Source organism: Xenopus laevis, chromosome 9_10S (assembly GCF_017654675.1).
Source record: "Xenopus laevis strain J_2021 chromosome 9_10S, Xenopus_laevis_v10.1, whole genome shotgun sequence".
Lineage (NCBI taxonomy): Eukaryota > Metazoa > Chordata > Amphibia > Anura > Pipidae > Xenopus > Xenopus laevis.
The window spans coordinates 62,555,205-62,577,919 of record NC_054388.1 but is presented as its reverse complement, the minus strand read 5'-3'; the positions used below and the strand labels follow the sequence as shown (position 1 = coordinate 62,577,919).

The window sequence follows — 22,715 nt, the reverse complement described above, 5'->3', positions numbered from 1 at the left end:
TATTTTCTCATAATGAAAACATTTAATTATGGCAATTGAATCCAACGACAAATGAATGGTTCATATTACAATAACAACGAAGGTCTAATTCCCAAAAGAGAATATTGCAAAAGTGACGCGAGACCCAATACAGAATGTTGTGAGATCTCCATGAGACAATGATGGGAAATGTATCCCATGGATATCACAGATCTCTTTCACTAGCTTCCTCCTAATGTGGTTAAAGGGAAACAATCAGTTTTTAGTAAACTCAACTGGCATTTTAAGCACATGTCTAATATAATGGGGTGTCTCAGAGTCTGAGGAAGAAGGCCAGAGACCCCCATGAATGAGGAGCTAGCCAGTGTACAGGTTCGTTTCTGAGTGTATTTATTCTGAACACAGTTTTTCATAACATATAGGCTCAAGCCCCATCGTGTGGTCCAACCTTTAGTTAGGTCCCAACAAGGTTAGAGATATAGGAAGATAGGCCATCCAGTAATAACAGGCATCCCACCTTTTAGTAAACTCTGCTTTAAGGGAACAAGGTGGTGAGGGCTTATTTAGTGAACAGTCTTTAACTACAGCAAGATGTGTCCATTGAGTTACTACCTTGAAGACATTGAATATAGCAGTATGTCATTTGACTTGAAACTTTGAACCCTGAGGGTAACACCCTAGCTACAGGGGAATATTCACAAGGCCTCTCCCTGCTCTTAACCTCTCTTACCTTCCCAGAACACTCTGCTGACAAAGCCACTGGAGGGTCCACTCCTCAATGATCATCTCTGAGGGGTGGGACTCCTGGTTTGAGAAGGGGTGGGATAGGGTCAGGTATGGGTAAGAAAATACCATTTATGCACATCACTAACCCACCATCTTAGGAACCCATTACATTGAAGGAACAGGTGTACCTGGTACATCAGTTAAACTCTGCCCTCTAAAGGATGTTCTGGGAACTATATTATGTGTGAGTACTGTAAGCTATAGAGAGTAACTTGCTGTAACTAGGTACACAGTAGAGTTGCAAGGCACAGCTATGTGGCAAGAACCTCCTTGGTCATGCTGCAGAAATTCTGCATCATGACCTTGCTTAGCACCTTGAACTAAGTCTTCAAAATTCATGTTCTAGCAACCACTCAACTACAGCCCAATACAATAAACTGTTACTAAGTTTATCGCAGAACAGTACAATAAGTGTAATTAGACCCTGTAGATGAATTACTCCCAAAATTTAGGGGGCCAACATTTTTTCTCTGGGGGCCGGTATCTTCTAGTTAGATCACTGAACCAATCAGCTTTGCCAGTACACAATTTATAGAAAACCACATTTGGTATACAAACCATACTAAGGTGTGGGGGTCAGGGTTCACCATAGCCCTCAGTACACAGAATATAACCTTCAACCCTATTGAGGTTAATGTATAATGTATTTTATGTTCTACAGAGACAGGTTTAATAAACCAGGAGCTGTTCTCTACCATCAAGGAGGATACCAAGTGTCCCTATACTACCAATAAAGAGCTTTCAGAAGAGAAGTAACACCCTCCACGTGTAGGACAAGACTTCAGGGTTACCATCCATCCATTTACACTGTAAGCCCCACGAGGTGGGGTCCTCCATCATGTTGTCTCCTTGAAACTGTGCACTTAATCTTTATTGTAATTATTTTTTATGTGTATGTGAATTGTATTTCTAATAATGCACTTATTGTAACTTATTAATGCAGTGACCCCTTGTTTGTTACTACTAATTTATTGTTTTGCTGTACAGTGCTTTGCCCTCAAGGAGCGCTATACAAATAAAAATATACATACATACAAACATACATAGTACATACATACCATCTGGACATCTCAAAGAATATCACTATCAATAATGTCACCCAAACCCTGAAGAAGATTTCCAAGCTATTAAAATTGAACCGGAAAACTGAAAAGTGTTCTCTCAATATACTGCCTACTTGAAAAAGTATTGAAAGCTGATATCATAACAAAGCTAATGGTGTCAACCAAACTGATTCCATCTAATGAACATTTGCCAAAAGACAATATGCTATAACGGAGGGCAGGCGTCAGTGCAGAATAAACAGGGAGCACTATATAGCTGCAAAATTCTACTATAATCTAATTATATATATATTTTATATTTTTATATGACGTATATTTTTATCAAATATATATTACTTTATATGAATATATAGTTTCATTTTTGTGTATATTTAATTAAACATATTTATAACAATATATATTTCATATATATATTTTAATATTACATTTTGTAATTTTTTTTATATTTGTGTAATCCTTATTTTTTTAATATTCTATAATTTTAAGCTGCTTGGCTGCATTACTTAAATCAGTCAGGGTTAATGGCAGCAATGGCAGCAATTAATGGCAGCAATGGGCAGTGTTACGCAAATTGAAGAATATGTAGTCTATATGGGATAAAAAGACAACAGCCCATCAGGCCCTTCCATATGTTTCTCAGTTTTCTCAGAGCTCATTTATGTGAATTTCATTAATTTACCCTGTTTACTATTGATGGGGCCAGGGAACAAAATTATTTTTCCAATTGTGTTTTTTTAATTGCATAACATTTAGAAAATATTTTTTTTAATTTAAATAATAAGCAAATGCTTTTTTATTTATTATGCTCATGTTGAGCAAAGGCCCAATATTTAAACATAGTAAACTAAGCTGCAGCAGTGTTGTCCAGGCAATACAGGTACCCACCAACAAATGTAACTGTTCAAATTTGGAAGGCTGAATTTGTCTTCTAAAAAAGGTGCATCAATGTGTCTCACGGGAAGCCCTCTCCTGGTAGTTATTTAAGTAAAAACATAATGTGTGCTTCTCAACTCACTTGCTTTAGTTCAGAGCTTTCTGAAAAGCCTTTTTCAAGAGGGTCGTGGGAGAAGCTAGAAGCTGATTGGAGCGAAACGCTTCAGATGTGACATCACTTCAGCTCACTGGCAGGCCCGCGTCTGGCATGGCAACACCAGCTTCTCCCACACCTCTCTTGGGCTTCAGTAAGATACAGTACCTGTACCTATACAGCTGATTATAAATTCAGAACATACTGTAGCATGCCCACAGTGTGCAAAGGGCAAAAAAGGAACAATTGTGGCTTTTTTTGCACTTTGCACACTGTGTGGGGCATTGTAAATGAGACCAGTAGTGTAGCATTTGGTCATAACTTCTGGAATGCTGAAATATGATTGATTGTAGGTGGGAGTAGGGCAAAATGGTTAGAACACATCCATATATTGTTGAGGCACTCTTTCAATTGGTGTCTTTAAACCATATTATGATCGGCCTGGGGATCAACTTTAAACTTTAAAGTTAGGGATACAGTGGGAAACCTCAAAGAAGCTCCCTTTATGCTTGTGTATGTATATATATATATATATATATATATATATATATATATATATATATATATATATATATATATATATGTAGGGACCATGAGGCGTAAGTTCCCCTTTTCATGTGGAGCCTCATGGTGAATACAGGGTTTCCTGATTGTGAAGCATGGCTGGTCCCAAAAGCAGCCACAAGGTGTCGCTGCTGTGTAAGGAGATTGCCATGTGCTCGCAGCTATTACTGCTGGAGGATTCCTTATTTCACTTTTATTGGAGGAAGGTGGACAGAACACATGCAAAAATGTAGGGGGCTAAAAGGAGTTTGATAGCCCTGTGGGCTGATGCAGGGTACTCCAAAAGCCTGGAAAGCTCAACCATGCTGGTTTGGAGTTTTGCTGGACAACTTTTGTGCTTGCGCTATGGATAGTGCTGGGAGCTGTAGTTCTGCAGAGGAAGATATCTGAGTGTTCGCGCTATATACAGTGCTGGGAGCTACGAATGGAGGATCAAGCAAGCTGCATGTGCTTCATGGAATGGATTCATCGCTGTGGATGCCTGCTCCAGCTCTGGATGAGCCTACCCATCTGTGTGAATCCCCAGGGTAAGGTGTGTCATGGGGAGGGTAGAAAAAGAGAGGATCCAGGATGGTTTCTGTTTATGACACAGGCTGTTGTTGATGCCTGCCACGAGGGAGCCAGTACCTAACTGGAGGGAAAGGTATTTTGGGCTGCTATTGCTACTTGGGACCTGTAGCAACATAGGTTACAACTGGCCACTAGAGGTCTCACTGTTTTGACTTATGCAAGAACTAGCAGGATATACTTGTCGGTAGTTACAGACCGTGTGTGCAGCAGCTAATGGTTTCTCTTGGGATCAGCTAATAAAGTCTGCGCTACAGGATCCTGAGCATGTACCTGAATGATGTAAGTCTCCCTTCATAACATGGTGGTAGCAGGGAACTAAACCTTGTAGTGAAAAGTTTGGAAACACTGGAAAGAGGAGTTTGGCCTGTATGTGGATCTCACAGTAGCCCAGTGATGTGATGAGAACCGCAAAATGAAGCTCTTTCATTATTTGATGGGGAAAAGGGCAGAGAAATCTCACAGACCTTATGCATAACAAGTGGCAGAGATGATAGTCTCACTCTGAACGCTAATATATTGCACTGCTCTGCCCGTCTTTCCGTTTTTTGCGAATTCGCAGTGTGAATAAATTTCCGCAAATGAGACGGGAGTTTGCTCAAGCGCACCCAATGTGCGAGGTAGTTGTGTGCGAAAATAGCATTGACAGTAACTTAAATTCGCAGTTTGCAAAACTGTTTTGCGAATAATTTATCCGCCACCAAAGTTGTGGCATAATTGAGTCGCAGAGTGTGCGCATAAAGATTCTGCAGGATTCTTAGTTCTGTTGTCTAATAAGATAGAAAAAGGTAGGTTATTTTTACATGTGCTTGGAGGCAGGGTGGAGACATCATGGGGCAGAAATTGGTGGAAAGGACTGAGGAAATGGGTGGAGCAGAGGAGGGTCTGGGATTTATAAGGTATTGCAAATTTACTGACAAATACATTTGTAATACTGGCACAATCCCTAGTTGGTGTTTACTGGCTAGGCTAGTTAAATACCAGCCACAAAACAACCTTAAACACAGGAGAAAACAATAACTGTATAATGCCCCAGGTACACATGGCACATTGACTAAAATATTCCAGGTATTTATGGATGAAAAACAATTCCTCTCTGAGAACAATGTTTTTAAAACTTACCTATTAGTTTAAATCATCTTTAGAAAAAGCAGAATTGTTCCCATTGTTCTTTTGTTGTTTTCTCATTACTTGTGTGTTCCCTAAAGGCCACAATTTCATTAACAAGTGGGTGGGGGCAACAGGCCTGAGTAACAGATAGAATAAACAATAATAAAAAAAATGTTTATAAATGAAAAAGAGAAGGAGTTAAGTTTGGTTCACTCCCCCTTACACCCCAGCCCACTGGCTCTGATTGTGGGATGCGAGTGTGTTTTGTGATTGAGCAAGAGTATTTTGGAAGCAGTGTGGGCCGCTGTTGGGTCAGGTCATAGTAACCGTTCTGTCAGTGCTGCAGGAAATTACAAGAAATACAGATCTCTCCCTGCCAGACCACAGGAATCTCAAGACATTTCCACTGTCTATTTTTGGGCACCACCCCTGGAAAACATAACAACATCCCGGAGAAGAAAAGCCAATGAGGGCTCTAATACTGCTCTCCCTCTGCAGCGTTGCACATTGTACTGCTGGGCTCCCTGGATCAGACACCCAAGAAAATGGTAAGAAAAGCCAAGAACATTTGTCTTATTTGTGACCTTACTGGTACAAATAGGTTCTAACCCAATCCCTTTTTGTGCAAAACTAGGGCACATCATAAACTCATGATACATGTACCATGTTGGCGGGGCTGCTCCCTGCAGACAAACATGAGCTTGGGTCACTTTGGAACCTCTGGAGAATTTTGCATGTGCTAGGGACAGACAGAGATCTCATAGATTCTCATAGTCCTTATTATAATTTAGGCACAAGTTATTTTTAATGAATCAAGTGCTTTATTTAACAAGGAATTATGCTGATCAGCAATTTAACTGGCTAGTTGCTGGGGGCCAATACATTGGGAACAGCAGCACTAGCAGCATGATCTGTTGCCATATCCTTGGTGTAGCACAGGGCTGCTATTACCAGCATAACACCCGCATGCCTGGTATACCACCCCTCTCTCCTGCCAAACGTGTGTGGACACACAGGCGCACACTCACACAAAAGAAAGACGATAAGAGCACCCTACTATTCGGTCTACATGGGGCCACACTAGGACAGGTGATTTTAAACCTTGTACAGTCCACGGGGAAGCACCCTATTACTGCAGAAAGTGGGTGGCATATCAGCCCTAAATCTTTGCCATTCTAGGCTCCGGGTTTGTGGCCTTCTCACAAATCCAGCCTTTCTATGACATATAATAAATGAATAAATAAATACCTATGCCACATACACTACATGGAAACAAGTTTGTGGACAGCCCTTCTAATCCTTAGCATTTGCTATTTTAAGCAAAACTTATAATTTTGGAGATAGGGGCCACTGCATCATCCAAGGAAATTCATGACAATTCTGTGAGACTTACTTTGTGGCAACAGTTTGTGGAAGATCCTTTTTCTATTCCAGCACAATAATGCTCTCTGAAGTTTTTAGGCCTACAACCATCAATATTTTCCACATCTAAAGGAAAACCATCACAGAAGAGTAGAGGCTGTTATAGTAGCAATACTTCCTAATTATACCCTTTATTTTGGAATGAAAAGTTGGATAGGCAGGTGTTCACATACTCTTGGCCATACAGTGTACATGATTCCCCCACAAACTGCCCTTTCCAAGGGGCAGCCACACTCTTTAGTGTTTTTTCTGGCTACATAGATTTAACAATAGATATACCTTCTGCCTTCTACTTACCTAATAGTCCTACAGTAGCTTAGACACATGATGTATAATACATGTATACATTCCTATTGTGCAAACTTTATGTTTAATTACTGGAAGGGTAATAGTAATGTCCTCTACTTAAAGATTCCACATTGGCATTCTGTAGCTTCTTTGACTTTACCTTCAGGATTTTGCGTTATGATTTCCAAGAGGCTTCTTTATTACCTTCTAATTTTGAGTAGTAGTAACTCCTACCAAATATCACTGCCTTAAACCCAACGAGTATATTAACTGCTGTGAAAGAAATGTCCATTTTGATGTTGATTGACTTAGCAACAGAAATGTTTGATGTAAATAGAGATGCAAATATTTGCACTCATGAAAAAAGCAGCTATTGAGTAAATACTGCCCCAAACAGCTAAAACTACATTGTAAAATATATTTAAGCAATAATTTACTATGCCTTACACTAGCCCCACTATGCAATGAAAGATGTCAGCAGAGAGCGTGACTCAGGAATACCCTTATGAGTCAGGCTGCACAGTTCATCCCCTACCTCATTTTCATACTTGTAGCATCTGACTGTGCAGACCCATTCTCTGTCTGACTTTGACAAACTAGTATCTTCTTGCCCTAACAGAAATTAATCAATCCTATTAACAGAGCATTAAGGGAAAACAAATGGTTGACTTTCCCTGAAATGTTACTGTGTAAGGTCAGAGTCACCTGGTGGCTTCCCTGCTAGGTGTAAAGGCTGCCCAACATAAAGGAACAATTCAGTGTAAAAATAAAAACTGGATACATAAATAGTATGTCCAAAATAAAAAATGTTTTGGACATACTATGTTTTTTATATGGTTAGTTAGGCAAAAATGTAATCTGTACAGGCTGGAGTGAGTGGATGTCATAACATAATAGCCAAAACACAACTTCCTGCTGTTCAGCTCTCTAACTCTGAGTTAGTCAGCGACTTGAAGGGGGGACACATGGGACATAACTGTTCAGTGAGTTTTCATCCTCAGCATTCAGCTCAGATTCAAAAGCAAACAGTTATGACCCATGTGGTCCCCCTCAAGTCTCTGATTGGTTACTGCCTGGTAGCAGGAAGTAGTGTTCTGTTATGTTAGACATCCAGACTCTCCAGCCTTTATACATTACATTTTTGGCTAACTAACTATATTAGAAACATTTTTTATTTTGCACATCTATTTAACCAGTTTTATTTTTATACTGAACAATTGCTTTAAATATTGTATTGAATTAAATAAAAACCAATAAAGGCCCATTTAAGTAAGTTAATATAGCACTATCTATAGTCTTCTCCAATCTGTTTATGTGCACATTCTAAAATCCATCTCCAAGCCAGTGTGTGTCAACTACAGATCCTGCATTCTATCTAATGCCCTAACATTTGCTACAAAAACAGAAATAACCTGGCATTGAAAACTAATCATCCTTCTAGGACAGAGCTGATGCCTAAAATATCCACGAGAAGCAAAAAAATAGAAAATATTGTATTCATTCAGCAGTGTAGATTCCATTGTAATCCATTAACATATCCATTTTATTTCTAAATCCAGCCAGATAAATGAACACACCGGATATATACCATGACACTGTGTCTTTACTGAAATGCAGTTTAGAGACCAAAACATTCCAGCTGGTACCAGAATACACAATGCCGAGAGAAGGTCAATATCCACTTTAAATCAATGTGCATAAAAAGGAACATTTTGAGGTCTTGCATAATTTAGCAATGGGTTCATCAGTATCATGTGGCCGAGCTCATGTTTCAGCCGTTGTGCAATGTAAATATTTGCAATGTGCGCTTGTAACTGGGGCAGCCACGGAGCTTCTGGGCACACTCACTATAAGATGCATTCTACTGACTCATCACCAGGGAACATTGGTCCAATGTGCACAATTTAATGGCCGTCTTCTTTTTTTAATTCCTTTTTTTTCTTTTTAATTCTTCTCTGTCCCATTCAAAATACCATCTGCATTGCAGTCAATAAATGATGTCTATACTAGGCTCCTTCGCTAGGTCTCGCTAGAGGATACTACCAGAGTCTGGCTCGAAAATTAAAGCCAAGCAAAGCAGAGACTGAGATATGAAAAAACAAGCAGTTTCTTCTAGATTAAGCCCACAGTGCATTCCAGTGAGTTGCAAGGTTTTATTATTTTTGAGATGTAACTATTTTGTGCTTTCTCAAACAAACATTGAAGATCGATGATTAATGCTGTAATCCAGATCAGGTGAAATTGTCAGCGGCTCACAATGTGACTGTATTGTTTGCAGCCAAAACAATAATATTGCTTTGAGGAACTCACAAAGTGTTAAAGTGTAAACCCTCAACAAATTAAAGTAAAAGTGCTCTTGTGACAGCACCAGCTGCTGTTTGGCCAACTAACTACAGTTGGCAGAAAAGTAAGTTAGTAAGAAGGGGTACGTCTTGTAATGTTGCTTGAAACTGAACTGGGAAACATCACATGACTGTTCTATGCTCACTAACTTAATTTAAAGGAAAACTAAACCCAAGCCTATCCTCAGCCCCCTCCACTGCCCCCCTCCAAGTTCCCACCCTGCTGCACATATCCTGTTCAAAAGTTCCCATGTGCCATCCTGTAATAAATCTGCAGAACTGCAAAGCAGAGCTCGAAGTTGCCATTTCACCCTGTCTTCTGACCATCTTCTGTTAGTTTCCCTACATGGATCTTGCAGGAACATGCACAGTTGAATCTACATTATGTCCTGAATCAGCTTCCACTGGGAATCTCCTTAGGGTGTCCATGCGGAGTTGGACCTTATCTATAGATAAAGTGAAAAGACTCAGGCAATCTATATGGGACTTTATCTGATCTGTCTAATTGCTGGGTTTGTCAGAAGGCCACGTAGGCACAGCATAGGTTGGCAGTTGTATGTTGTACTTAAACAAATTATTACAATAGTTCTTATTCCATCACTAAAGCTGATAATATGTGTTGTGTTGGGGTAAGCACAAGTTTGAGGACTATGGGTGAACACACCGGCTCCATGGAGAAGTTTAGAGGAAGTTTCATGTTCCTGTTATTTGCTACATACATGGTATGGTTTTATGGTATGTCCATCACCCATACAATAATAAAATTCTACATTTGGCATTTCCCTAGATTTAAAGAGAGCTAAATTAATGTTTTTGTTTTGCACCGCATAATAGAGAGTCACACATTAAAGGACAGCAATACCACATAAACAATGATCCGGAGGCTTTGACAACATTACTGCGTGTTTATTGATTTGGCCTTCTATCTACCCTTAGGAAAAGGATGTCCATCTCCAGCCTGGGTTGGGTTTAACAGCAGCTGTTACACTTTCCTTCGCATTACACCAAAGAACTTGTTAAGTATTGAACCTGCTCAAGAACTTTGCAAAGGTAAAGATCAACAAAATCGCAAAGTAACTTTTCTTAAGACATCAAATTCAGAATGCAAATGTTCTCACTTATGACATTAAGGGGGATCTATGTACACCCAGGAGGACTCCTATTGAGGAAATGTAGTGTAGGGTTTGTAGATGATCTTGTAGATGATTGCCCATAAGAGTGAAGGACTTCAGAGTGCTGGTACACAGGAGCAAAACTGTTACAGCAACAATGTCTGTAACTACTATGCTGTGTACTAAATTTTTGAAAGGTAACCAATAGATGACGGGTGTTCTCTCTGACACACCAATATTTACCCCCTCCAGATATTACCTCCACAATGTTCACGTGTCCCCTCATCTCCAATCATGACCCTGGCCTACCGTTACCCTAGTATCCTGGAAAAGAACTGTAACATTGTTCAGGAAAAAGAAGAAGCCGTAAAAGCACTAAATCACTACTGGTGACATTTTTATTAGTGTTGGACTGGGGCGCTTAGGGTCCACCTGAAAACCTGATATCAAAATTCACTGCTAGCAGAAGCACTGGTCATGAGCTACGACCAACATAAGCTAAATCGGCCAAGGCTGGTAACTCGCAGTACAGGTAGCATGCAAACAGTGCATGCCAGAGCAACTTGCAGAAGCCGACGTTAGACAATTTCCATTGTGGAGTGCTGTCCAAGGGGCCGAAAAAAAGGGTAGTGCACAGACCCTGAATAGTAACATTTCAGGTGCACTTTTGCATTTTATCAAGCTTCAGATCAATTTGGGCTTGAAATCTAACTATTGTCACGGAGTGCTGTCAGAGAGAGCTGGATTTACTGAACTTGTGTTTGTTGACCACAATGAGACATGCACCCAGTTGAAAGGTGCTGAGAGATGCTGACTGCCAGTTGTGCAATAAACCCATTATTGCCATTTTTTTCCCATATAAGTCTAGGACAAAAACTGTTTTGGTCATAGGGATGTTCCTGGGAAAAATGGCAGAAATTTTTCAATATTCAATGAATCAAAGTATGATTCTTAAAGTAAGTTCTTAAAGTGGTTTCAGAATAGTCCAGTCTGATAATAACATAAATTTCCTTTCCAGCCTATGGTGCCAACCTTATAAGTATCATTACCGAAGAGGAAAACACATTTGTTTTAAAGTTGTTTCAAGCTCAATGGAAGGGCCCTGATAAAATCTTACTGGGCATGTTCTACGACAGTGATGGTAAGTTTGTACTGAGACAATAGATAGAAAGGTTTTGATAACCCAAAAAAAAATATTTCCGAATGAGCAATACTGATCAAACATGCCAAAGTTGTAAAAAATAACTAAAATGTCCAATATGTTACCCAACACAGAAGACGTTAGCACACAAAAATGCCATTAGTAGACATATTTGGGATGTAAGCCTTCAATACCAGTGTTGCTTACTCAGATGTTATTATATTACAGCTCCCAACATAGACCCATATACAGTATAAGGAAGGGACAAAGCAAGGATATAACATTAAAGCAACAAGGCCTTTCCCCTATCCTACAGGGGAAAAGCTTCAGTGAGAACCCCTGGCTGCTATGTGTACACCTAATTTCTTATTTGTTATTGTGGTCATCCCTGTAGTCTATAAACTTGCCCATTTTACACCCCAGTTCTCTAAACCAGGTCTCCAACCCCAAACTTACCTGAAGGTGCAAGAGGGTTCTCCAGTGAGAAACCTGCCTAATACCATAACATTCATATTGCTATTCTCTAACAAAAGGACATTGCAGTAACCCAAAACTAGAAAACCCCAAACCCAACAACACTGCTAGAAAGCTTACAAAGCCTAGCATAACCTATAGTAAAATGTATTTTTTATCTTGGGTCTCCATTCTTGTAAATTGGCAGTACGTCAGCCAGAGGGCTAAGAAACCAGGCATGTTGGGGATCTTTGCCGTCTAAAGAAGTGTGGGGCTGCATGATATCCGTTGGAAGCCCTGTGATGGCCACTCCACTGTGAATGAAATTGTTTACCATGTGGAATGGGTCAGAGATTGTCTATAAAAGTCACATTGGCCTGGGGTACTTTCTTAAAGAGCACCACTTCAGGTTTGATCCTATAACCAAGTATCCTCTGCACGTTATGATCAGGCACATAAGCAGTGTAATAACTATTGAGACGTTTTCAATACCCAGTGGGCTCAAGTTATACTTATATAATTGGTTCCAACAAGGCAGCATTGGAAAGTATACTGAGTAAACAATAAAACAACACATCATATAAAATAATGGTATAAAACATAGAAAGTTTGTTTCCAGATCAAAGTATACAACGGTGTCTGAAATACTGTACATTGTAGGCAATGAGATGACAAATACGACATCACAAATTTTAAGTTTTGGCAGCAGTTCATGTATAGTGAATTGAATTACTGGTTAATGTAGGCACATAAGAAGTATCACATGGGGTAAGTAAGAAGTTCCAACTTAAGGGGTAAGTAGTTTAGGGCCCTTTAGTTGCCTTCCAAGTCATGCCGAGGATCCCAAACTTTGTAAAATGTATCATATGCACCTCTAGCCTCATATGTTAGCTTATACAGAGGGATGACCCTATTCGCCTAATTTTTCCAGGCAGTGACAGCAGGCAGGGAGGGGCCCATCCAGTGCATGGCCATTGTTTTTTTTTTTTGCATAGAACAATTATAGTCAAAAACGTAGTCGGGAGTTACTTTGCGGAATTATACTGTCTAGGATTCCTAGGAGACAGGTCACAGGTGCAAGTAAAGTAGAGAAAGACAGGATTTATACTCGTAAATCCCTTTCCCCTCAATCCCAAAGGCAGAATTTACACATGAGATTGGCTCCTCTGTGTAGTTAGGAAAAACACATTGTAAAATAAAAAGACATCCCACCTCCATACACTATATCCCACACTTCCTCTCGCATACCTCAATGTTTAAAAAAACAATACCAAAATATAACAAACCTGCCAACATTTTAGAAATGAAAAGCGGGACACCTTGTTTGGGGATAGAAACTACGCCCATTTTTAGCTACGCCCCCATGATGAACATATCTGTTGTTAAAACATGCCCCCTTTTAATGTCACATTTGTTGACGTTTACTGGCTCCCTTCTGCAAACTCTCATGGTTGCCATGGGTCAGGGGTCTATAAGCGCTGAAAACTAGTGGGTGATGTTTCTACTGTGGACTTCCCGGTAATGTGGGACATTTGACAGGTGCTGTTTTGACATGTTTTGCCTCAATATTATATTAAAGGAATTGTTTTACCTATGGTTTTCAATTGCATGTTTTGGAACAGTTGCCATTCTATACATATTTCCCTTGGTGAGGGAGGTGCCCCTTAAAAGGGAGTCATAACCACAGTAGTGGGCATGACATGCTTTAGGTTATGATCTGTTGTCATAGTCTGTGGAGGTAGGATTAATATATTCCTGCCTAGGGCACAGTTAATTATCCAAGTTATTGCTTGGGCAACAGTCAATTCTTGCCCTGATGTTCATGGTGTCTCTAGTTTTGGCTTCCATCAGACTAGTCAGGATAAGGGACAAACATTTTGCTTAGGTAAAGCATGTGTGACCTTGGTCCTAGGTTGTATGAATTCCTTTGTTTCTGCCCAGTGCCTATGTTGGCAGGGAATGTACCTTCCTGTTCACAGGCCATTAGTGTAGTGGCAGGGGCAGTCTGTTCTTGGTGTTTGCCTAAAGAACAAGGTGGTAATGAGGCATAATTTGCCCTGCTTGTTTCGTGCTAAGCAGTTATCCTTTCAAACATGGTTGCCTTAATGTGTCATACAGCCCAAATTAGGGACTGTTGGTTTAGATATTGATGTGTTGGTATAAGGAAGCTTTACTGAAAATAGGTTACCCACAGGCATTTTGACTTTCGAGTAAGGTTACCTTTCGGCATGATAGTAACTTTTTATGGGGCCCTGGCAGGCTAGTGTACTGCGAGTGGTCAAGAAGCTAGCATAAACACATATTGGCCTGGTCTTGGACAGGTCTGTTTAGGTTCTCTGCCTACAGTATTTCCTTGTGAGGCAATATTCTGTTGCCTTTGGGGGTCTTCTATCGTACTGTATTGCTAGCCATATATATATATATATATATATATATATATATATATATATATATATATATAGATATTTACAAGGTTAGTAACAGCACTCACGCTTAATGAATCTGACTGTGGTGCTCGTCCTTTGGGATACTCCGGTTAGCTTCCCATGGTATATAGAGACGAAAGAAATGGACAGCACTCACTGTTGATGCAAAAATAATGTATTGAAAGATAAAAACCTTACATCACCATATATGTGCACATATCAGTTGGCAACGTTTCGAGCCATCTTGGCCCTTTCTCAAGCCATATGTATCAATGGTGAAAAGACATAGTCCGTGTTCATAATGGTATTTAAATTCCAGGAAAGGAAGTGACATGCAAAGTATTTTCCATACACAATGCAGGGTTTCCACCCCATAGCCTGAATGAAAATCAAATATAATGGAAACAACTTTAGTATTATCGCAGCAATTTTAACCCATGAATACAGTAATGGTAATAAATATAACAAATATAACAAATTAGCTATAAAAACAAGTACAAGTCATAATCCTTATTAAGACCATGTGGGTGAAGTGTGTTCAACCTATTGATCCACCACACCTCCCGCAGCTTCAATCTTAGCTCCCGATCACCCCCTCTTTTGAGCGGAGGTACTGTTTCCAGCACCATAAACCGCAGTTGGTCACTTGTGTTCATATATATGAATCAATGTCCATGTCCATAAATGAGAATATTTTACACATGGGAGTGCTGGTTCTCTTATATCACGTTGAACAGATGACAATGTGGGCAGTTTCAGTCTGGGTCTCAGGTGTGAACAGTACAGGATTTTAGGATATAAACAATAGAGGTGTCACAAGTGTGAACAATACAGGGGATTAGAGACTGAATTTGAGGTTTAAACAATGCAGGGGCCAGTTAATCTCTGTAGTGATACCTTTTAAATTTTACATATGGTAAACAGACACAGCATGTGGGGGGCCACAGAAGGTGTGGTCGCGGGTCGGGCCACCAGTTGGACAGCCCTGGTCTAACAGATATATTCCAATTGTGATGCATTTCACTCTTGGGTGGTGTTCATTTCAATTTTTTCTCTGTATGCTTCTTCATGATTAAGTTCTGGAAGTTGGTCCCATGACTAATCAGGCACTATCCACCTCTCACTATAGGGATGTGAGATGGCCATATGGTGGGTCACTCTTGTTGTGAGTTTCCTTGTGTAGAGCTAGGTCCTAGCAGTATTGTCTTCCCCTGAGTATCATTGTTCATTGCTCTCCTCCTCTAAATTGGAGTTGAGATCAGCTAATCCTATAAAATGTCTCCTGTACATTACTAGGTTCTGCACCTTGAGCAGATAGTATGACAAATTTCTGTACTACAAAACAGTAAGTTAGTACAATATTATGCAAGAGGCTGTTAGAGCCTAGTTCCCTTCCAACTGGGCATTGAGCTTGCTATGTCCCGGAGAGAACTGATATGGAGTACGTTCAGGGAAAATTGTATCATACTTACTGTGATTTTCCTTTCCTGGACTTACTCCATATCAGTATGTTCCCATCTCTTCTACAATGGTTGTCTTAAAGCTCATAACAAACATGCCGTGGTGGTGGGAGTGGCTTTTAAAGCGTGGGGAGGGTCCTTCTGATGGGGCATGGGGGACAGGGATATCCCAGACATTACTGATATGGAGCACATCCAGGAATGGAAAATCCCTCTCTGTTTGAAGAGGCCTCTTTGTGACAATTAAATGTTAAAGTGGTTTTAATAGGAATTCTATTGTATATCCACTTTTGATATGATATCTCATATTGATAGAATATGTTTAACTTTTTGAGAAGGTTTTTCTCTGTGGCCTTTGTTATATCTCCAATCCTGCACAGCTTTAGAGGATGAAGCTCTGTATGAACGAAAAAAACACTTTTTAGAATTACACCTATTCTGAGGCAATGATTTTACCTTATCATTGGATTTATTTTTCACCAATGAGTTGAGTTCTGGACCAAATAGCTTCTCTCCATCAAAGGGTATGTTCAGTAAATGATTTTTTAAGTATATCAGCAACCCATGCTTTGAGCGAGAGGGCTCTATGTGCTAGGGTGGAAAAAAGCTGTAGTTTTAGCACACATATGAATAGAGGCTAGTGCCACTTCAGTTAGAAAATCAGATGCCATAAAAAGAATGGAGAAATCATTCAAAAGCATTTCTCTAGGAACAACTTTCTTAATTCCCTTCTGTAATTGACTTAACCAGATCCTCAATGACTTTGCTACTGATGCCTCTGCAATAGCTGATTTAAATCCTGCACAAGCAGAAACATAGGCTTTCCTTAAGGCAATATCTGCCTTTCTACCCATAGGAGTTTAACCCCAAACTGTCCTCAAGGGGAATGGTAGTGCATTTAACAGTTTGAGCAACAGGGGAATCTACCTAGGAACCTTTACAGTCATTAGGAAAAGAGCCAAAATCCTTTTTGGAATAGAAAGTTTTCTTTTTAGAGATACTAGAAAAAAAAGTTTGCTTTTCTTTTAGGGGGATCAGTTATTTATTCCCCCATAGTATCTCTTAATTCTTTAAGTAATGGCCCTACATTTTCCAGAGAAAAAAAAAATCCTCATTTTCAGAATTCTCCTTCCTCAGATTCAGAATTCCTAGCAAAGGTGTACCCTCATCTGCTGATTCTTCTGAGGAAATATTTTCACCAATAACACAAATTAATTTATCTACCGTATTAGGAATCATAGAGGATTTTACAGATTCCAGGGTCTGTGACATAAACCAAGGCATAAAATCTGACATAGGGTTAGATGGTCCAGGCAACTGAAGTTTTTCTCTACATGAAAGGCATAGCTTATCAGAGTAATGGCATCATATGCAGCACGAACATTTTCTGTAGTTTCTTAGACTCTTTCTCCTTCTTGGCATCTTTAACCAGGGCTTCTTTAACTTTAGGCTTTTCCTTGCTCTTAATAAGTGCAGGGTCAGACAAAGCTGAAATATAAGTATATGAGCTTAATATAATGACTAAATAAACAGTGAGCACAGAGTAGTTCCAGCAGAGGCAGGGACTAGGCAAGGGGACCACTGGATAGGAACCATCTCAGGGAGCAGCGTGAGAAGCAGTCTGCCGTGTTATCTGGAACGACTCAAACCCGGAAGTTTCCAACTGGGCCCATGAGTACGTGTGACATACTCCCTTCAGCCCGAAGAATTGGACAGGTTCGAAAAAAGTGACAATTAAGGGGAAGTGGGTGGGGAGCGTTGTGGCTGGAAGAACAAGCACTGCCAGCCCCATAACACACAAGCTCCAGGGGAGGGATGCAAAATGCAAACCCTACCAACCCTACCCGGCATGGCACAGGAGGGACAAAACTACCACAGTCGTTTAAAATAACAAATGTGACAATCTACCCGCAATAAGAAAAAACACTGAGGTATTGGAGAGGAAGTGCAGGCTATACGGGGGCATGATGTGTTTTTATTGGACAATGTGTTTTTTCTACCAACAGGAAGTAGCCAAACTCAGGTGTAAGTGTTGCCTGTAGGGACATGAGGTAATTAATCACTGCTGCCAAAAACCTGGAGATGTGAGGAAAACACCATATGAAATAAGTTAGCAGTTCTAGTTCCACATCTAGGGCAGTGGTCTTTCAAAGCTCGAGCCATCTGGTGTAACCTTAATGGCGTAATGTAACAATGATGAAAAGTTTTGTATTGTATTGTATCTGTCCTCGATGGAAATAAGGCAGTTATATAGTGAATAAAGTACCCCCTCTTGTAAAATATAAGGAGATTATAAATTACCGAGGAGTTTCATGACCGTATAAAAACACTCGGCCGAAGGCAGAGAGTTTTTATACAGGTCATGGAACTCCGAGGTAACTTCTAATATCCTCATATTTTGCAACTGGGGGTACTTTATTTATTATAATACACAAATTTCAGTGAGTCATGTGACAGAAATGACATCAGAACTCACTGTTTATAACTGATGACATCAGAACTCACCGTTTATAAGGATATCATTTACAAGATATTCATAGCTTTTGTGTATTATATATAGTATCAGTTGCCTCTTCCTAATCATCCTGAGTGAGCTCAGGTATTTGAGAAGTTCACCATTCCCTGGCAGAGCGAAAAGGTTTGGCCTGTTAAAAAGCAAGTTTTGTTATAAACTTTAAGTGAGATTACCGTAGCTGGATTATCCACCATTATAAGTTAGGTAAATTGGGGACAAAGGCTGCAAACTGACCCCTGATCATAGCTGCAAGTATTTTCAAAAGGATAGGGTGGGTTTCAGGATTTTCTCTTGAATGTGTGTATATGTGGGGAAGGCTCAGTGTTCAATAAGGTCTCCTAAATATTTAGGAAGTTACAGTTTTTACTACAACTCAAATATTTCTCAATTTATTATAAAAAAAACCCAAATGCCCTTTATTTATAAATATTTTTTCTCATAAATCTCAGCAAAAAAACATTGCCACAAAATTGTGTGTCAATTCAAATCATTCAACTTTTTCGAATTAGCGCTCCCAAAACTCAACTTTTAACAGTTGTCGTCTGAATAACTCAAATAATTTGGATTATCGAACAAAAACCAACACAAACAGCCTGAAACTTTTGAGAACCACGGAGGCATAAAACATGTTCCAAAGGTCAAAGGGACCATTTGCCATCGACAGGTTTTAGCTGGAGTATTTTCGGATTCAAATTGTTAGCAGCTTCAGGGTATAATAAATCTCAAAAAATTCGAGTTGCCTTTTAAAAACAGACTAGAAAAATTTGAGTTTTAGTAAATAACACCCTAAATGTAATGACAGGAGGGATCTATGTTGGGGTCTTGAGTAGAGGTGGTGGCTGTTTAAGTAGCGAGGCTTTGTGTGGGGTGGTGAGGTCCATTGGGAGGGGATCTGTATCTGTGGGGAGCCAATATGGAAAGTTAAAAAGGATTATTGCTTGGAGTTGCATACTTGTGTTTTAAGGGTCGGTACCCTTCATTTTAACTTTTACTTCTCTTTTAACTACTGGGAGTTGCTAAAGCGATAAGGACCTTACAGTAAAGAAAAGAAAAAAACAGCAATGTTACCCAATGCTAGGATTTTTAACAAAGTGGCAGTCATTTATTTGTAAAGTAGCAACAACGGCCCACAGAGTTTCAATGACTCGCTTTACTTTATTAAGTAGAATATTTTATCTCTGCTAAATATGGAAAATTAGCCTGCATAATAGAATTCCAGTAACATTGTTGCTGCCACAGACAACTCTATGAAATGGCTCGACCAGTCTGAAGTGAGGTTCACAAACTGGAGAGAAGAGAAGAATCCTAACAATCTAATCACTTGCACCACAATGAGCACAATCACAGGGCTGTGGGATCTCATCGACTGTGAAAATGTGGCTGAAATGGGAACTTTGTGTAAAAAAACAAGTAAGTATTTCCATGCATACAGTATTTAGCTGTATCAAATATCTTACATGAATGTTTATCTTAAAATGTTACCTTCAATAAATAAATGTATCCCAGATTTAAAACTCCTCACCTTTGTAATGTACATGTTTTAGTTTACAATACTATGGAATGGCACAATCTGATTGGCAGGCAAGAGATTTTGGGTTAAACAGCAGAACAGTAACATCAAAATATTAAATTGTTTTAAAGTGTTACTGACACTATAAAACTTTTTAAAATATGAATGTACATTAAAAATTTCTACCATTGCTACACAGCAGCTTATTTATATGAACTATAGTAGTGTTTTGGAAGCAAACACCAGTTTTACCAGTGCAGGGCAACAGTACATATTTTCATTACTTTCAAACACTCATTTTTTGGTGTTACTGTTCCTTTAAAGCAAAGTACCTTTGAAAACCCCAAAGCACATGTTTTGCCCTACGTAATGCTGCAATCCGATTGGCCAGACAGAATTGCAGGCCTTCCTTTTTTTTTTTTTTTTTTAAATCTGTACCACTTTTTATTTCAGATGCCCAAAATGAGAATACCTTACCAGGTGAGTTTGTTGTAGAAGCAACATCTCTATGAATGTGTTTGCATGTCTTTTTTTTTTTTTTTTAATTCTTTCGGTTATTAAACTTTTTACTTTAATGGCACTGGGTTGCTAGAAACTGGCCTTAGCAATAAATCAGTGGCTGGAATTACAAGTGAGGCTCTTTACATCTCCAAAGCCAAAATATGCCTTAGAAATTAAAGAAGAGAGCCAAATGCAAACAGATCAAGGTGGCTTCTCATTGGAGAAGACTCTTGCATCACTTGGGCTACTGGACTGGACCTGAAGGACTTAAAGTTGTTGTTTTAAAGGAGCACTAACTCCAAAACATGAAAGTCTTTTAAAACAATGAAAATATAATGTTTTACCAGTTCAGAGCAATGGAACATTATATTGTCATTCCTTTGAAACTCTTCATTTATAAGTTTTTTCTAGTTTGTTTCATACCGTTAATTTAAAGGTGAACAGTCCCTTTCAGTTACCAGTCATTTAGCTATTGAATTGGAAGTGGGTGTCAGCATGACCTTTCCACTAACTATGCCCAATATTCTTTTGCAGATCTAAGGGCTTTAACAATCACCCTGATCATCTTTATAGTTCTTGTCGTTCTAAGTGTATCGGCAGTACTCTTGGGACTGTATAGGAGAAGCTCTACAGGATTTCTATCAAGGAACTATACCTTAGCCAGCGAGGTTCTTCCTTACTCAGATCAGCGTGTATTAGTGGACACAGTGGCAATGGAGGACTCTGCTGCCTAGGACAGTGGTGCTTAAACAATGGGACTGGCCCACAGGGGATACAAATCACTGAAATGTGTGGACAGCCTGAAGGAATTGAGATTAATGATTTACTGTCTTGGACAATCCTGGAAATATAGCAGTGAACTTTGTGTAAAAATATACAGAGTGACCATTCATAGGTCAGTAATATTATGAGCCCAGTTGGGTCCTGATACAACAGTATGAAGCAATGCAGAGGCTGAAGCCAAAAAGTCTTAGCATAAGGTTTTAAACACAGCAGTACCTACATTCAGTGAGGAATCTAATCAGTCCATTAGTGATCCAGAGCTTGTACAAGTCAGTTAGACAACACCCAGACTTATCTTTTCTCCCCTACCATCAGGATAGTTGTTGCCTTTGTTCAACAATGTGCATTGAACAAAAATAGGCCAAGAACAAGAAAGATCTAAAGATCTAAAGTAATTCTTAAATTAAACAGGGAAATTTAATCAGCCTTATCTTTATAACTTGGTACTTGAGTAGATAACTAATGCACAAATAAATCCCCTGCATAACAGAATCCTGCTTAGGTGTCAGCCAAGGGAGGAGATTGTTTATACAGAGCACACACTCACGAGTAAAACTAACTCTGCTAACAGGGAAGATTACCAAGTGTGAAGCCAAATCAAGGCTCTGTTCTGCTTTAATGATAATCATTCACCCAGAGCCACCTTTTGTGTGCGTTCATAATGGATTGACAGTTTAAGAAACGGTCAGTTAGGCAGCCTGTAAAAAAAAAAAAAAACACTTTTTTAAGGTGTTCTTGTACAGAAAAGCCTACTCAGTATAGTTAAATGCTTCTAACCTGTGCATAGTGACGTCACAATATTTTGTTTAATAGAAGAAAAAACCCACAGTAATGTAAATATACTTTTGAGAAAAATACATGCACTGGGCCTGCCGCCTAGTCATTGCTTTACTGGCAAACCTTCCTGTCCCCTTACACCAATAGGGACACTGTAGAATAGCTGAACGATGAACAAAAAAAAAAAAAAGATCACAATAATTGCTCCACCAAGGCACTTTGTATAGGGCACTCAGCTCCGGAATGAGGTCATTTTTTTCAATCTAGAACTGAATTCCTGCTACTTCTTCCCATTATTTTGTCTGCCAATAATTATAAGCTTTCTGTCTTAAAACAAGGTACAGTGCAGCTGAACCAATATAGGGAAGGGTACAAACTCTGTTGTTTCTGCAACTGGAAGTTTTAAGCAGTTTCCAAGTACTAAACAAGTCTGTCCTTTATGCCCATTTCCAGTAGCAGTGTAATAATAAACAGTAACACAACAGAAGTATCTATGTAACATAACAGCAAGATGCCAGACAAGAAAAAAGAATCAGCAGAGTAATGGAGTCTTTCATTACAATTATTATTGGTGAATTTTCTTATATCTGTAATTACGTTTTTACAGCAACTTCTATAGAAAACTAGGGGGTGTTTTGGTACGGTGTTACGGTTGAGTTTACAACGCTTGAAGCTGGCCAAGATTTGGTCTAGGCGAGTCTGGCAAATCAGGGGGACTTTCTGGAGAGAATATGGCAATCCTAGTTAACAGAGGATGCTCTGTTGTAGCGAAAAAAAATATATTTTTCCTCTTTACGTCCTGCTGTTTAAATGGTTCAAGCAATCATCCATTACTAACGAACTAATTGAAAACTGTCCAAAGAGGTATATGGTCAATTGCATGGTACC

General features: G+C 39.3%; 1 protein-coding gene across 1 annotated transcript; it reads left to right on the top strand.

The window, feature by feature from the left end:
• The first annotated feature begins 5,443 nt into the window (after positions 1 to 5,443).
• cd302.S (CD302 molecule S homeolog) lies at positions 5,444 to 21,142 on the top strand. Its single transcript, NM_001096876.1, is given in 6 exon segments — positions 5,444 to 5,645; positions 10,086 to 10,199; positions 11,280 to 11,402; positions 19,496 to 19,666; positions 20,220 to 20,246; positions 20,802 to 21,142. Coding segments are annotated over 6 exon segments (717 nt in total). The 5' UTR covers positions 5,444 to 5,563; the 3' UTR covers positions 21,002 to 21,142.
• The last annotated feature ends 1,573 nt before the right edge of the window (positions 21,143 to 22,715 follow it).